We start from the raw sequence: 16716 nt of genomic DNA on the forward strand, positions 1-16716 counted from the left end.
ATCACAGATAGAACATGCAGAGATGGAGGAGTTTAGCTGAGTGGGAGTGGTGGCCCACAGGCACTGTTCGCTCCACAGCTTCCTCTGTTTTTTTACCCCTCTTCTCCGTTGTGCCCCAAAAATGTTGCCTTTGCCACCTAGTGGTGCTTTTCTGCCACCACTGGAGCCCGAGCGGAGGAAGACAAGACATCATCACTGCATGGAAAATAAAGGTACGTGTCTTTAACAAAAACAAAAAATAACGTGCTTGTGAACATGCGTTTTGCAAATGTTATGCAGTGTATGTGTGTGTGTGCAAGCGATTTTAAGTGTGTGCACGAGTGTGTGAGAGAGGCGAGTGGTGAGAGGTGAGGTCGTCCTTCTGTGAGGACTGCCATTTAAAGCCCCTCGGCGGAATTTTAATTGCTGAAAAATCATTTTATTTGTTGTTCCTGCATCTAACTGGTACTTTTACTGGTGCTTTTATTATCTAACACTGAAGTTTTCAGTGTTATTTTGTAGCTCTGATTGATTCTGTTCATTTACTTAGGAAAGCGCCTACAGCGGTATGTCCTGTTTTTGTGTCTGCGCATGGCCGTTCTCACACCTCGTTTTCACTCACACACGGCATCATATGTGCTCGTCTGAGCACCCGCGCAGCGGACGGGTACAGCGGGAACGCCGTCTGCGCACCGAAGGCGCGCTTAAGGCAAGCCCGTCTGTGCCGAGGGTGGGCCCTGAACATGGCTGGCGGATAGCCCTTCCTCCCATGGACTCCGCTTTTCGCGGCATGAGCCTCTTGCTCTGGCCCCACCAGCTACTACTTTCCCCACGAATTTTAGCACGTTATGCTCTGGAGTCCACTTTGTCTATTACTGCTGTGCCCGCTTTGAACAGTTTGCTTGTTAAGGTCCGCTCATTGACGGCTCATGTCAGAAACTTGGCTGAATCCTCATTCGGAGCTCACCATTGTTCAATTTCTCTCTGGTGACTATAATATACTGCGCTGCGATCGCAGCCCCTCTCGTGTTGGTGGGGTGGGGGTGGGGGAGGGGGCGGGGGGGGGGGGGGGTTGCTGTTTTTAAATCCAGTTTTAAAGCACGGTCTATTCAGCTGAAACATTATTTTAATATGGATGGGATCTTGTTTGGGCTCCCCTTATCTGCCAGTAACACTCTATATGTTCTTCTGATTTATCGCCCCCCCCCAGATATGATCGCAGATTCTGCAATGTTTTTCCAGGGTTCATTGCTTCGCTTCATCACAAATACACGAATTTGGTCGTTATGGGAGATTTTAATCTCCCTACCAATAAAACCACTAGCTGTTTGGCCAAACAATGTATGGCTTCCATGTTGGATTTGGGTTTTTCCCAGTTGGTTACTTTTCCTATCCATCACCTTGGGAATACCCTTGACCTTATTTTTGCCTTACCTACTACCCTGTCGTTTTTTCCTGCATTGTCCATTACTTGGTCCGACCACTGGGTGGTTGCCTTCTCCCTTACAACATCTTCTCCACCGCTTTTGCAACAGTTTGCTTTGAAGCGAGGTTGGCACACTATGTCCCTTCCCAATCTTTCTTCACTGATTCTCGAAGATTGTAGTTTAGTTTCCCAGTGTACATTGGCGACTATTTCTCAGACTTTTGCATTGGCGGCCAATGCTCTTGCGCCTTATAAACAATGTCTTCTTAAGACCCGCCTGTCTGAGCCTTGGTTTACTGCTGAACTGAAAGAATTGAGACTGCACCGTAGACAGGCTGAAAGGAAATGGCGATCAGCCTATTTGTTAGACGACCGTATCTAGGTTCGCTTGGTCAATTTCGACTATCCTAAAGCTATCAGGACCACTAAACTAATATACTTTAGCTCTAGGATTGAAGAGGCTATTAATCAGCCCAGAGCCTTGTTTGTGGTAGTTCAATCTTTATCTGCACCAGCCAGGCCTCAGTCTGTTATTCCGCCTCTCAAGAACTTTACGATTCTCTCTCCTTGTTTTTGATGAGAAGACAGCCATCATTTCGCAAAGGAATTGACCCTTCTTGCCTTTCAGAGGTATTGCCTGTGACATGTCTCTGTTCATCTGTTTCTGTTGCTACTTCAGATGCTCAGTGGTTATCCTTTCCAGTATTGTCTGAACAGGAAGTGCTGGATACACTCAATGGGCTCAAGTCAGCCTCTCCAAATGATGCCATTCCACTTTCTGTATTAAAGCATATTTCCAATGACATCATTTCTCAGCTCACTGAGGCTGTTAATGACTCTTTATTTTCTAGGACCATCCCTGACAATCTTAAGCATGCCCCTATCATCCCGCTGCTTAAAAAGCCTGGCCTAGATCAAGCAGTTTTGTCCAATTTTCTACCTATTTCTCTTTAACCCTGTCTTATGAAACTACTTCAGTCTCTGGTGTCCCCTCTTCCTAGCACTTTTCTGGAGTCTTCTGGCTTTTTGGATTCCTTTCAAACCGGCTTTCCTCCGGGTCAGGGTACTGAGTCTCTGTCCTGGATGATCTGACTCGCCTGGTTGACCAGGGTATGGTGGGGGCCCTGATTTTGTTAGATCTTTCTGAGTCATTTGATACCATTGACCACCCTACCCTGATCAACCGGCTTACCTCGGCTGGCATCTCTGGCCAAGTGTTAGCCTGGTTTACTTATTTTTTGACAGGGCGTTCTCATTCTGTTTCTCTCCCTCCTTTTCGCTCTCATTTGATTTCTTTGCTTTGTGGTGTTCCCCAGGGTTCCTCACTGTTTCCTACTCTATTTCATCTTCATATTCAACCGCTCCTGTGTATCATTCATGCCTTTGGCTTCTTGTATTATTCCTATGCCGATGATACACAGTTCATTGTGCGATTGGATCTTAGTCAACCTGAAACTGCGTTTCGATTGAGGAATTGTCCTCAGGCAATTGGTGATTGGGTGGCCTCTAATTGCCTTAAGCTCAATGGTGAAAAAACTGAGGTGTTGGTGGTTGGGACTCAATCATCCTTGTTGTTTTGGATCCCGGAGTGCTGGTCAGAGAGCCTAGGCCTGTTCCCTCTCCCAGTTTCTTCAGTTAAAGATTCTGGTGTCAAATTGTTGGCCTTGTTATCTATGGCCGATCAAATCTCTCTCATTTGGCAAAAAGCACATTATAAACTCTGGCCTCTTCGGAAAGTCCTGCCCTCCATTCCCGAGAAGTTCCATGCACCAGTGGTCTCTTCCCTGGTTATCACCAATATTGACTATTGTAATGCCCTTTATCTCGCCCTTCCTAAACATTTGCTTCAGCGCCTCCTGCTATTCCAAAATGCGGCAGCTAGGGCTGTCCTCCATTTGGGGCCCACATGAATCCGTTTTTGCGTCAACTTCACTGGCTCCCAGTTCAGATTTAAATCCCTGTGCCTGGTCCATAAGGCTCTTTACAAACTGGGAGCTGAGTTGCTGCAGGCTAAGCTCTGTTAAACCTGCTAGGCCACTTCGCTCTCAAGCCTTGAGGACTATTCAGCCTCCTAGGGCTAGGTTTGCTCGCCTAGGCGACCGTGCCTTTTCAATAGCGGCTGCAAAGGCTTGGAATTCTATTCCTTTTGCCCTGCGCAATGTAGAGACACATTTGCCTTTTCGTCGGGCTCTGAAGACCTTTCTTTTCTAAACTCCTTTTGGACAGTCGCTTAGGTCTGATCTTACCTTGCTAGCCCTAGCGCCAAGGTGCCTTCGAGCTTTAGCTGCGCTTTACAAGTGTTATTAAGATAAGTGTGTCTGTGTGTGTGTCTATGAGAGAGTCTGCGTCTACATGTAGGTATATGCGTGCAAAGGAGTTTGAGTGTGGGCATGAGTGGTGAGACTGTGTGAATGAGTGTGTTTATATTTGGGTGCTTGTGTGTGTGTGAAACACATTTCTGTATGGAGGGGAAAGGGGCTGTACACGCAGCATGAATGTGCTTTACCGTGGCATGCAAGAATATAGATTTGACACAGGCAACATAGGCATGTTTTTACAGGACAATACTGGCATTCAATATGGGCATAGGGATTACAGAAATTCTATTCTTACAGTGGTAGTACTGGTGAATGTTCTGGGAACAAATGTGTTTTGCAGTGTTATGCTGGCTGATATTGCGGGCAAAGGCATCACAAAAATGTTTTATGGGTAAATGAATGCTGCCATATATTGTGTGCAACGGGTGCTGTCTGTACTCCCTTAACTCTGGTCACTCATAAATATTTGGGGAAATATTAATGCATTAACATTGAATAAAATCACAAGGCATCACTGACAATGAAGCATTTATAAAGATGGTGGCCCCTCTCATGTATCCCCTGGTAGCAAATGTTGCCTCTGCCGCTGCTTGGCATGTTTCTAAAAGTCCTCACAGGAGCGGTTCTTAGTAGTCTGCTGGAAGATCAAGTGCAAAATCTGCAGTTACATATCTTTATACCCAAGTAATTTATAAAGAATGCACATGTATTGAATATTTTTTAACGAAACATTGTATAGAGAATGCACTTTTTTTGGGGGGTCCCCCCAAACTCCCATTTCCTACCCCTAAAAACCCATCCCAACCGTTTCCCAAAAATATTTAACCCTTTACCCCACCCCTAAATGCATTCTCTATAAACTATTTCGTTAATTAAAAATCGATAAAAGTTCATTGTTTAAAAAATATTCGATATATGTGCGTTTTTCTGTTGTTTTGTCTTTTTGGTTGTGTGTCATGGATCTTTTATAAGGTTGATAAATGCTATTCTGCATGAGTTATGGATGTCCATATTGTTATGTATTAGTCTATTTTAGTTCTGATGTTCTTAAAAGTTTTGTAATTTAGACATGATGTTGCGAAATGGAGAATGTTATATTGGATTTAGTTGTTCAAAATGTTAAATAAAGTGATTAATAAAAAAATATTCGATATAAAGGCTGCATACCAAAATCTGAAATAACCGTCCATAATTATATTTTGCAAGCCGCGAAGTTTGTGTCAGCACTAGACTGCCTAACTGTACAGTGCTATTTTGGACCCCCAAAGTCTAGTACTTTCTTCTGTCTACCAGGAATTGTTAGGCAGTGATGAGCGCAGAAGAGGAAAGACATCTCACCTGAGCCAAGACTATCAATAAAAGTGTGGATTGAGTCAGGGAATTGGAAACCAGGTAGTGTTTTTTTTGGAGGAGTGCCGAATTTAGCCTTTACCCTATTGTTCACGTGAAACTCCATCACTTCACTACAATGGAAAGCCTTGATTGATGAGAGATTTACTTCATCATTTTGTAAGGGATCCCTTGGTTTTATGTTCAACCACAGCAGCCTCCCAATGGGTTAGTGGGATGGGGCAAGGGAGGGTTGTTCCACAGTTTGAGACACCAGAGGAGGAAATGGAAGAGTAGTGGGGGTTTTTGAGGTTTGGGTGTGAAAGAGGGACAGCAGGAGCTGCAGAAAAAAAGGCAGCTCTAGCATTTTCATGTCTTTTAAAAAAAAGGTTGTTATCAAAGTGTGGAATTGTAATTACAGACATTTCTCTTGAGCCCCATTAGGACTACTGGCTTTGTGAACTTGGATGGCGGCCAAGTCGGAGCTCAATCAAGAAGAGTCAAACCGTTACGGAGGATATATAGTCTGCAAGCCGATACAAGAATATACAGGTCTCCCCTACTGAGTTGGAAGTCACAACTACCCTAAACTGAAAAATTGACCACCACCTCTGGAGCCGAACTTGGAGAGAAACAAAGCGCAATGAAAACAGTCACGCAGTCGTCTTCTGAACCGAGGCACTCTAAAAAGCTAGAATGTGCATGCGAGAGGGAGGGTGCTTGTCAGGGGCGCAGTTGCTCAAATGCATGAGGCCAACATGGCTTTTTGTTTAAATTAGTACTGCAGCACAACATTCTATGCTCTTGTACCATTGCTGTGTACAACATTCCATAAGTATATGAGAAACGGGAAAGGACATAGTAATGGGTGGTTTTTGAGTTAGGAAACAATGTTGTTAGTGAGTGCCCTGTACATATACAACAAGGTGACGCAAGTGCAAGGTTACACTTGAAAGAAAGGCAACACAATATTTAGACTGCAGAAAATAGATCCAAGAGTCATTGCAGGTTTAGAAGCAAATGTTTTAGGTCATATATCAGAACTGTGTTAAGAACACGTAGGTCCATACTTATGGCATAGCATACAGCAAAGGAGAAATGGCATTAGCAAGTGCAGTGTTTAGTCAATACTAACACGCAAAGCTTCGGGCAAGCTTGAGGTTCAAGAAACAATATTAATTAAATGTAACTCATTCAGAATGTGAAGAGAGGAAATAAGGTCCACAACGTACTGGTTGTTGGGAGAAATTGTACAAAGTCTGTGTCCCTATCAGAATGTACGAAGAAGACCTAAGACCTAGGCATTTGTACAGTTTAGGAACAATGGCAGTGTATGAAACTGAAAAGAAGGACCGAATACACAGGACATGCTTGGAGTCAAGGGCACATTGTATTACTAGTGACTCATAGGGATTGTGAAGGACCAGGCATGTTTGGAGTATAATTCAAACTGTAAGGAGAGGACCATGCTTGGGGTGTTCAGACAAGGTCAGTATCAGTACATTATTCCGACTGTAAGGAAGTCTGTTTGTGGTGAAAAGGAAATGCTTTCAGCTTTGTTGATTCAAACAGTAAAGAGAGGGCCCAGCGTCCAAGGCATGCTTGGAGTCAAGAGTGAATAATATCAGAAGTGGCTCACTGAGACTGCAAGCAGAGGACCAAAGGGCTGGGCCTGAATGGGGTGTAACAACTTTGCTGGTGTGGAATTAATGTGCCGGTATGACCGTATACCAGCACGTCGGTATTACCACCACCGGTATTACCAGTGCCAGTAATACCAGCAAATCCCCACATGGAGTCCGGTGGGACTCTATGCAATGGGGATTTATCACCCTTACCAGCCCTTGTAATCCACTGGTAATAGTGCCGGACCGATTGCCGGTAACAGTATTTCCATTTGCCGGTATCCTGGGAGAATTAGCGCCAGGATACCGGCAAACCTGTAACAAGGCACAATGTTTTCTGAAGATTCTAAGGATTGGTAACATAACTCAGAGTATGTTTGAGATTAAGAGCAAATGCTATTAGACATCCCCACTTCAAACTAAAAGGAGATGCAGGGTATGCTTCGGGCAAAGAAATAATTTCATTAGCAGAACCTCATTCAGACTGCAAGGAGGACTACTTTAGGCGAAGTGACAATTCTATTAGCCATGCTTCATTCAGACAGTAAATAGAAGTCCGTAGTTGCAGGGCATAATTGTGGTCAAGAGCCAATATTACCAACTCTCTGTCACGGTCACTGTAAAGAGATTACCTTGACGCCCCAGGCAGTCTTGAGATAACTGGAAATGCTTTTGTGCATGCTACATTTAGAACGTATGTGCGAGCACAAGACCCAACATGTTCTTGGAGCCACAAGACCGTGTATAAAGCTTTTGTTCATCCAGATTGTAAAGAGGAACCTAAGACATATGAATATTTGGGTAATGGGATACTACAATTTGTCCGGTGTCTTGGTCATTTCGGAAGAAGAGACCCCCAAGACCCATAGCATGCACAGGGTTCAGGGATGGTACAGTGAGCAATAATTTGATAAGAATGCAATGCAGGAACGAAGACTTTTGGTGAGTTGTGACAGGATCAGCTGTTATGTCTACACTATCAGGGCTTAAAAGTGAATATTAGTTGTGAACCAGCCAAGGAATTATTATAGTTTAAATGGGCTTCTAGCGTTTTGAACATTTCCATGTTTTCAAAGATTGTCTCTTTCAGTCTCCCAGAATTAACTGGATAATTCGCATGGTTCACAAAGAGCCTGTCCAATATATCAGACTGGTTACCCATTGTTATTCAGTCAGAAATGTGCTACCTTCGATGGACCTCAAAAGTCAAATGGTCTCTTCACCTACTACATGAAAGTGGTCAGGATCATCTATCTGTCTTCTGATTTGGTGGAATCCATTCCTTGCCCAGCTGGGCTTAAATCAACGTTCCCGTCAGGTAGCAGCCCAGTTTATCTTAATTATCTTTGGAAGTAGCACTCAGAGTATAAATAATATAGAATCACATTTCAAAGCACAACATTCACAAAAATAAATGGTTGCAAAACGGATCAAGAGATATTAGGGATACTGTGCAAAGGGTCTTGACAGTGACATTGGGCATGGCAGCAACTAAACACAGTACAAAGACAAACATAGTGCCATACTCACCTTTCAAAAAAGTGGCCATCGATTGGAGGAAACCATTCCAGGGTGACAGAGGTAGAGGTGTGACCAACGATTTGCGGAGCCAAGGCCACCAGCGAAGGTGGTTTGGCAGGCTGCCAGCTGTGGTACACAAGATCCAGATAGCAGTGCATTCTCGCAACTTGATTTGGTGTAAAAGAATTGGTGCAGTCATCATCTGGAACAAGTAAAGATAAGAAAAGTCAGTGAGATAAGGATAAAGTGTGCGTGTGTATGAGAGAGAGAAAGATGTATATATATATATATATATATATATATATACATATATATATATATATATATATAAATAAAGAGAGAGAGAGAGAGACAGTGGAGGGAGAGCGAGATAAAGAGAGATAGAGAAAGAGAGGGAGAGAGAAAGAGAGAAGAAGAAAGAGTGAGAGAGAGGAAGAGTCATTGAGAGAGGATGCTAGAGAAGAGACACAAAATTGTGAGAGAGAGAAACAGAGAGTGCGAGAGAGAGTATGTGAGTGCAAGAGAGAGACGGTGTTATGACACTGCCTTTCCTGCATCAACAAACTCCAACAGCAGGTGCCCACCAAAGACTCCCCGCACACTGTATTCAATGGACTGTAAAGCAGTTATCACAGAAATTTCATTTAAAAAGAAGGTGGAAAAATGAGACTGAAATACACATTTTCATTTGGCTGGCCCTTTGAAGTCATGAACATCTTTGAGGTCAGAGAGCTGGGGGTACAGTGCAATGCTGGGTTTCATTGTCTCACACGGACATGGAACAAACCTCCTAAATTCCTAAAGGGTCAAGTGTAAAAAGTGAAAGTTGAAGGATTAATAAAGGATGTGTGTAAAATGTTGCTAGTTGTTTTGTCTCAAAAATTAACAAGTTAGTGAAAAAAGTAAACGTTACTCACCATAGTGTCTACTGTACTCCTTGTCTGTAGTCCCCTTTCTTCCATGCTTATGGGAATCTGCCTGTTCAGAGACGGTTTTATGGGAGGGCAAAAAGAGCAATTGCCCAGGGCCCCCACTTTGGAGGGGGCCCACAGGGCTGCCTGATCTAAAGAAGTAAGATTCATTTGTTCACCAGACTTAAATAGCAAACATCATGATATTTGATGGCCTGGTACTGAGGCTCTAAACCTTTTGCCTGTCTGTTTTGGCAAGTAAATTCTGCCTCGATCAATTCATCATGTAATGCTTTCTGTGTTCATTATAGTATATATAGTTTGTGTGTTCCTTGCTGCACAACTCGTGTAGCATTCTTTCCTTCCTGTGGGAATTATGTTGATCATGTGCAATAGCCAAATTTGAAATGCATATTGGTAAATTGAGTGCCACAATGGTTCAGAAGTTAACTCAGTGTGTTAAGCACTCATTGCAGAGATATGTGTTCCTATGCAAGATTTGAATAGCACATTCCTTCTCAGGCTGGCTGAGCCTTTCCTATGTATGAAGTTTATAAGCCTGCCTGCATATGTACTTGGTCTTGGAGCACAACAGGTGCTATTATCATCAATGTACCTGCACCAGATAGGGGTTGCAATAAAAAAGAACATGTCATCCTTATGGTGAAGGTCTAGAAATTGGCTTGTTCAGATGGGGTGTTGTAAAACCTAGGGGATCACCTCCAACGATGAGCACAAACTGTTAGTCCAAGAGATGAATAAATATCCAAATTTGGACCCAAAGCAATCATTCTTGTATCCTGACTTTGCCAGCAGACAATACAGTGATCCTGGTCGAATCATCTAATATCTCGTACATTACTGTGCTGCCTTCTGTGAAGTTTGCCTTCGTGCATGCTGGTGGCACCGTTTAGCCCATTCCTTGATCTTTCATCTTATGTAGGCCTGTTGAGTGGAAGAGGTTGTAGACAGAAGGGAGCGGACCAGATGGTGCAGGGCTCGGGTAAACATATTTTAAAGTCTGCTCGTTTGACACAAAAAAACACTTTGCAATTTTGTAAAAGCCAAAGGTTTTTCTGTATGTTCATAAATGACAATTTCACAAGCAAGTGTTTTGGAAGTATGTAATGCTTTAAAATACAAAAGACAAACCCACATTAAATCTGTTAAATCACACTCATCGGTATGGTGGTACTTAAATACTTCTCAAGATGATGGAGAGAATGAAGCTAGAATCATTCTGTGTTACACCCGTCTATAATATTTTGTTTTTACAATTTGTCATGTTTGGTTATGTGTTTGGTGTACTTTTCAAGTCAGTTTTTATAAAATTTGATTATTTTAGTTAATGGTAAGAACTGGTAATAAAAGTGTTCAAATGCAGAAATTGCAGAGCTGGCACAAATCCCAGATTTACCCCTTAACCAGTGTGTGTGTAAGGCTGGGCATCTAATTTAATCTTGTATTGCCTATCCTCTCGAAATTGCCAGTCCCTAAACCTTTCAAAATTGTCAGCGCTTCAGAGTGATTTCTTTCTCATGGTATGCTCTTCAAAACAGCCTCACTCAAGGTTTCGCTGGCGTGTTGCTTCCACTATAATAGTGGGCATTGATATATTTCACATCACAGGCACTTATTCATTTGATCTCTAATGGCAACACTATTTGAAAACCATGTCGCACTTATAATCTCTGTCTGTCTGTATACAGACACCTTCCTGGTAGCTTCTAATCTGCATCCACTATCCATGCTATGGTATGTGTAGCTTTCTCCTTCCTCTCAATTGGTCTCCTCTATCCATGCTTGAGCACATTTGCATTCTGTGAGGCAGCAAATGTGAGTTCTCTGTCTATTCTGGGTTACATGTACATTTTACATACAGTCCTGCATTAATACTAGAGGCGGTATACCTTCCTGGATGCAATTGATAAAAAGAGTCCTATGTCTATGCTAGAACAGAAGTAACCTCTTCGTAAGAATGAGGCGGGTAAGAAAGTGAATAAATATGCGTATTTGTAATGCTGTGAGGCAGCATATCAACCTATGGGCTGTGATCACGGCGGGGGGACGGTACGGGGCAGATATTCTTGATCACTTGATTACTTTGGTCTAATGTCCATGCCCAGGGCCCCAAAAGTGCTTGAGATGGCCCTGTGCCTGTTCTTTTAGGATGAGACCAGCACCTTTTTCACAACAAAAAATAATTGTATGCCAACATTTTTTATTTGGGGGCAGAGCCGCACACACACTGGGTGTGGCCTCAGGTCATTCTAGTTCCACCCACCAGTCCCTCTTTTTCCCCCATGCTAGAAGGGCTTTGTAACTACATCTTATTAGGGGGAACAGATGGTTGACGTGTAGAGGGAAGGAAGATACAGACTAAGAATGCAGATGTCACTGCTGTAACTTTTGCATACTCCTATGTATTTTACCCTTTCTGCCATACTCATGGGAGATTAGCAAGCATATATCTCCTTGGGAGGAAAGAGCCAAGTCAAGCAAAATAATTCCAAAAGGATCACCTCACCAAGCATAGCGTCTGTCCTTGAGCGGATGGCAATACAATAATACTTGCAGAAAGTAGACAGAAAAGACCACGTGGCCGCTTCAGGAATTACACTCCATGACACCTTTCTTTGGAAGCTAGGGAAGCAGCTTTGGCTCTAATTGCATGAGCAAGGATACCCTTGGGCAATTTTACCTAGAAAAGACTATCGCCCTCACTAAACGTTTGCCGGTGCCTGATATGCTGCAAATACCGGCATATTACAGGTGCTGGCAACGATAGGTAAATCCCCATTCCATGTAGTCGATAGGACTCCATGGTGGGATTGCCAGCATTACCAGCACCATTAATACCGGCTGTGTTTTGCCACTGGGGTGCCCGAGTTACCTCCAACCCTTGGCTTGAGATAAATCAGGCAAACCCACCAGAAAACTTGAAGTATGCCGGCCCGAAACGTGCTCCTAGTGAAGCCCAATGTCTCAGAAATGCAAGCTACTATCCAGCGTACAATGGACGCCTTAGAAGCCTTTCCACCCCCTCGAAAATTCTTAAAAGGTTGTCATCTTGTCTGAAGTCCTTAGTCATGTACAAGTGAAACTTCAGTGTTCTCTGAACATCCAGGAAATGTAATACTCTCTCAGACTGCGACTGAGGGTTCGGAAAAAATACTGGAAATGAAATCTCTTGATTGATATAGAAGGATGATTCTATTTTCAATGAAAATCTTGGGTAAGTCTGGAAAACTGCTTTGTGTGTTTGGAACACTGTAAAAGGCCGAAAGCAGGGAGATTTTGTATTTCACGTATTCGCCTGGCTGACATCACAGCCATTAAAAACGCAACCTTTCAAGTAACCAAGCGGATATCTACTGTGGACATTGGTTCAAACTGCTTGTGAGCAAAGACCATCATGACCAAATTAAGGTCCCACAAATGGTGCAGAGACTTCAAGGGTGGTAACAGGAGGAGTTGACTTTTGGTTTTCCCAGGGGTTGAGCAAGGGGCGGTGGGCGAATTTGCAAAACGTTCCATTATAAGTGTAGGGACTTTTGCGCGGATGGCCTCTCCCAGCGGGTAGGGGGGGGGCAGAGATCCCACGTACCCAGCACCCCCGGGTGGAAACAGACGTAGCAAACCCGCAAAATGACAATAGATGAACGCGGTAGAAGTAGATAAATAGAAGTGCTCATATAAGTCACTATTACTGCTAAGTGCAACAGGAATCCACTGCTACTACTGTTTCGGCAAGGTGAGAGATGAAGGAAAGTGCCTGATCAAAATAACATTTTAGCGGATTATTGTGCGCCTGAAATGTCCAGTGGCCTAATGTGAACTACTTGCTCCTGTACTGAGAGCACATTTAGGGTAAACTGGCTACTTACATTATTTTTAAATTACCATCTGAAAAACCCACATGATTAAGGTTAGCATTTCTGGAACCAGCTGGCAAGGCATACCGATTGTGGGACTGGTAAAGAAGCCTCACTCCCTGCTGACATCGAATCCTCGAAATGCTAGCAGAAAGTGTGGACCTCCTGATGCCAGTTCTGTCAAGTCTGAAAACCACACTGTGGGTGTCCAGTGCAGTGTGAAGTCTCCAGGACCAAGGAAGCATCTGATACTGCGCGCCACTTCGCTAGTTTCTTGCAAATCAAGGGAACAAGTTGAAACACGTAAATAAAGCACCTATGTCAAGAGATAATAAGAGCCTCTGCTGCACCCACCATGATGCAAAGGTTCCGTACTTTGCTTTTGTTGTTGTGGCAAACATATCCCTGAGCGAACAACCGCACCTCTGAAAAAGGTGTTGAAGAACAGAGCCGTGAAGTTCCCCCTAATGACTGTTTGGTCCAGCCTACTCAGCTTGTCCACATCCACATTCTCCATCCACAGGAAGGTGGATGGCTCTAAGGAGAACATGATGATTGAGGGCGTACCCACACTGCGAGTGTTGTCCATCTGGATCAATACAACTTGACAGTGGTGAAGGGAAGGAAAGTGCTCGGGGACTTGAAATCAGCCTTACGATCTAGCATGCTGATGTTCTCTATCTTTTTATGGCTGGAAGATAGATTGTGGACTGAAAGGCTTTATGAAGACGCACCCCATCCTGTTAGTGTAGAGTCTTTTATTATCACCATTTTATGTGGAGGATCGGAAAAATCCTCTTACTTCATGAGATTCTCATTTCAAGCCTGTTTCCACATGTCCGCAAGATGTTATTGTATACATTCATCCAAACACACAAAGTTATAGGCCACAGAAACCACCAGGCTGAAAGATGAGCCCTGCATAGTCTCCTTCATTTATTTTATTTATGTATTGGACATTTGTATTGCGCCTATAGAAACGATTGTCCCAGAGCCACAAGAAATGTTGGGGGTGGGTCTGGCAGGACACAGGAAAGAACATTAAACATCAAAAACGGTTATATTGGCCTTGTGACAATCCAACTGTGCAAGTGCAAAACAAGGAGGTAAGTGTGGGAGGGGGTAGAGGGAGAAGTGCAGGAGGGGTGTCCACCCCCACCAAGCAGAGGGGGTTTAGCAATTGCTGAGTGGTCCATGAAGGCAAGTGCCAGCAGGAGAGAGGGGGAGGGAGGATGAGTGCAGTGGACCAGGTTAGGGCTAGTCCAGGGATGGGAGCCTGAGGGCAAGTGCTGGCAGGGATACCCGGGGGGCTGGTAGGGTGTGGTCTGGCCCCTGTATGCCCCAGTCGCAGTGGCAGAGGGAAGATTAGCACAGGAGGGTAAGAGGGAAGATAGAGGAGAAAGGAAAAGTCTTGAGAAGTTTCCGGAATTTAAGATGATCCGGCTCAAGTCTGAGGGGGGAAGGGAAGCTGTTCCAGGGGGAGCAACCAGCCAAGGAAAGGGATCTACCTCCCACTTTCTGCTTGGAGAAACCTTTGACCTGCCGAGAGTTGGAGCCAGAGGACTGAAGACCTCTGACAGGGAGGTATTTAGGGAGGGAAAGCTGGATGTAGAGAGGTACCTGGCCTCAGACAGCCTTGTGGATGGTGTAAAGGGTCTTCAAATTTATATATGTGGTCACTGGGAGCCAGTGGAGGGATTTTAGGGCTGGAGAGATGCAGTCCCTGGTCTTGAGGCGAAGGATAAGTCTTGCAGTCCTATTCTGGATTAGTGCAACACAAACAAGTCCCAGTTTCATTGCGCCAAGTATAGCAAAATAAAAATCGGGAGTCCAAGTGATTTGTATGAAAGAACAACCTTTAAAGTCCAAGGTTTAGTACAAGCAACAGCCTAACACGTGTTTCGAGCCTTCCACGGCTCTTCATCTTAATAGTGATAGAGCCTGAAATTTAAGCTGAAGGGACAATGCCCAAAAAGTACTCTGAAGGCTTTGCAATTGTAGTTAAAGCTGGTCGGCTGTTTAGACAGACTGAAAAAATCAATGCGCTCTATTCTGGATTAGTCGGAGGGGGTGAAGCGAGGAGAGAGGCAGATTGAGGAAGAGGCTGTGCAGTAGTCCAGCTAGAGAGTACCAGGGCTCTGGAGACGTTGAGTTTCTGGGGGAAGGTGAGGAAAGGTAGAATGCCCCTGAGGAGGTGGAGCTGAACGTTGGACGCCTTGGCAATGTCTGTGATGTGAGGAGAGAAAGAGGGAGAGGAGTCAAAGATGATCCCAAGGTTTTTTGATTCACTCGTCGTTGAGGTGAGGGGACCCAAGGAGGCTGGCCAGAGTGGGGGTGGAGGGGACAAGGAGCAGGCGTCCAAATGAGAAAGATCTCTGTCTTACTGGCAATAAGGCAGAGATCATTGGCAGAGCACATGCCTGAATAGCAGACAGGCACTCGTGTATGGGAGAGGAGAGGGAGGAGGTAGAGGATGGCAGCTTAAACGAGAGCTCTGTGTTGTCTGCATAACACTGAAAATGAGGAGAGAAGGTGGAGATCAAGTGGGCCAGAGGGGCCAGGTCGGTGTTGAAGATCCATGGCGATAGGATAGAGCCCCAAGGGACGCCACAGGTTGAGAGTGAGGTGACGGAGAGGAAGTGATCCATTTACACTTGGGAGGGTCTATTTGAAAGGAAGGAGGTCAGCCACGCCAGTGTAGGTCTGTGATGCCTAGGGTATCACGGAGACGGTTTATGAGGATGCAGTGTTGACTATGTTAAAGGCAGAAGAAAAAACGAGGAGGATCAGAACAGAGGGAGTGTTTGAGTCCAGGTTAGAGGGCAGGTCTTCACGACGGGCGTTCAGGAGAGCAGTTTCCGTGCCTCTGGATGCCCTGAAACCGGACTGGTGGTGATGGAGTCATCCAGCCATTTCGTTGTGGAGGGTCAGTTGGGGGATGACCAGCTTCCTCATGAGTTTGCCCAAAAAGGGGTGTTAGTGATAGGACGAGTCGGGAAAGAAGGGTCAGAAGACTTTTTTTTAGGAGAGGGTGCACTGGAGAGTCCTTAAGGGTTTGTGGGAAGGAGCCAGTGCCAAAAGAATGGTTGAAGAGGTTGGCAAAGGCTGGGCGAGAGAGGTAATGTTGTCTGATGGTTCTGGAGGTGCAGGAGGACACCTGTTTATAGGAGACTTGCATAAAGCAGACAACTCTAGAGATATCGTCTGGTGCAATGGAAAAGAAGGATTAGAGTATGGGGGTGCAAGGGAGACAAGATAACGGAGGTGTGGGGGGGAGAAGATGTCAGAGAGGATAGGATGCCCAGAGTTTTGGAGGAGAAGGGGCGGGCAGTGCAGTGCAGAGGGCCTGGGAGGAGGAGACTGCAGTGGGGTTGGCAAGTTCCTTGCAGATATTTAAGAGTTGAGCCCTGTTATTGGTGTCTCCAGAGATGCAGGCTTGGGCATGAGCCCTCTTCTTGGAGCAGATGGTGAGACAATATTGCATTTGGAATAGGCAGCAGGCCAGTTTGTCAGAGGATGAGATAGAAACTTGCGACTTCCGCTCTGCAGCTTTGTACTTGCGTTTCAAAGCTGCAAAGTCAGAGTCATACCAACAGATGCATTTGGAGGAAGGCTTCATGTGGATCCTCATGACGGGGGCAAGGATGTCCAGGGTGTTAAGAGATAGAGAGAACGAGGTTAGCTAGAACAGATTCAGAAGGAGAGTCAATGAAGTGGGTGGAGGAGGGATGA

At 44.7% G+C, this 16716-nt stretch overlaps 1 protein-coding gene across 1 annotated transcript in view; it reads right to left on the minus strand.

The window, feature by feature from the left end:
* Nucleotides 1–16716, minus strand: part of PAPPA (pappalysin 1) — a 2238202-nt gene that overhangs the window by 1141184 nt on the left and 1080302 nt on the right. Inside the window, exon 5 of the mRNA XM_069609668.1 lies at nt 8208–8400. Coding sequence (XP_069465769.1) covers nt 8208–8400 — 193 coding nt within the window. The remainder of the gene's footprint in view (nt 1–8207; nt 8401–16716) is intronic.

Source organism: Ambystoma mexicanum, chromosome 8 (assembly GCF_040938575.1).
Source record: "Ambystoma mexicanum isolate Mex_15411 chromosome 8, UKY_AmexF1_1, whole genome shotgun sequence".
Lineage (NCBI taxonomy): Eukaryota > Metazoa > Chordata > Amphibia > Caudata > Ambystomatidae > Ambystoma > Ambystoma mexicanum.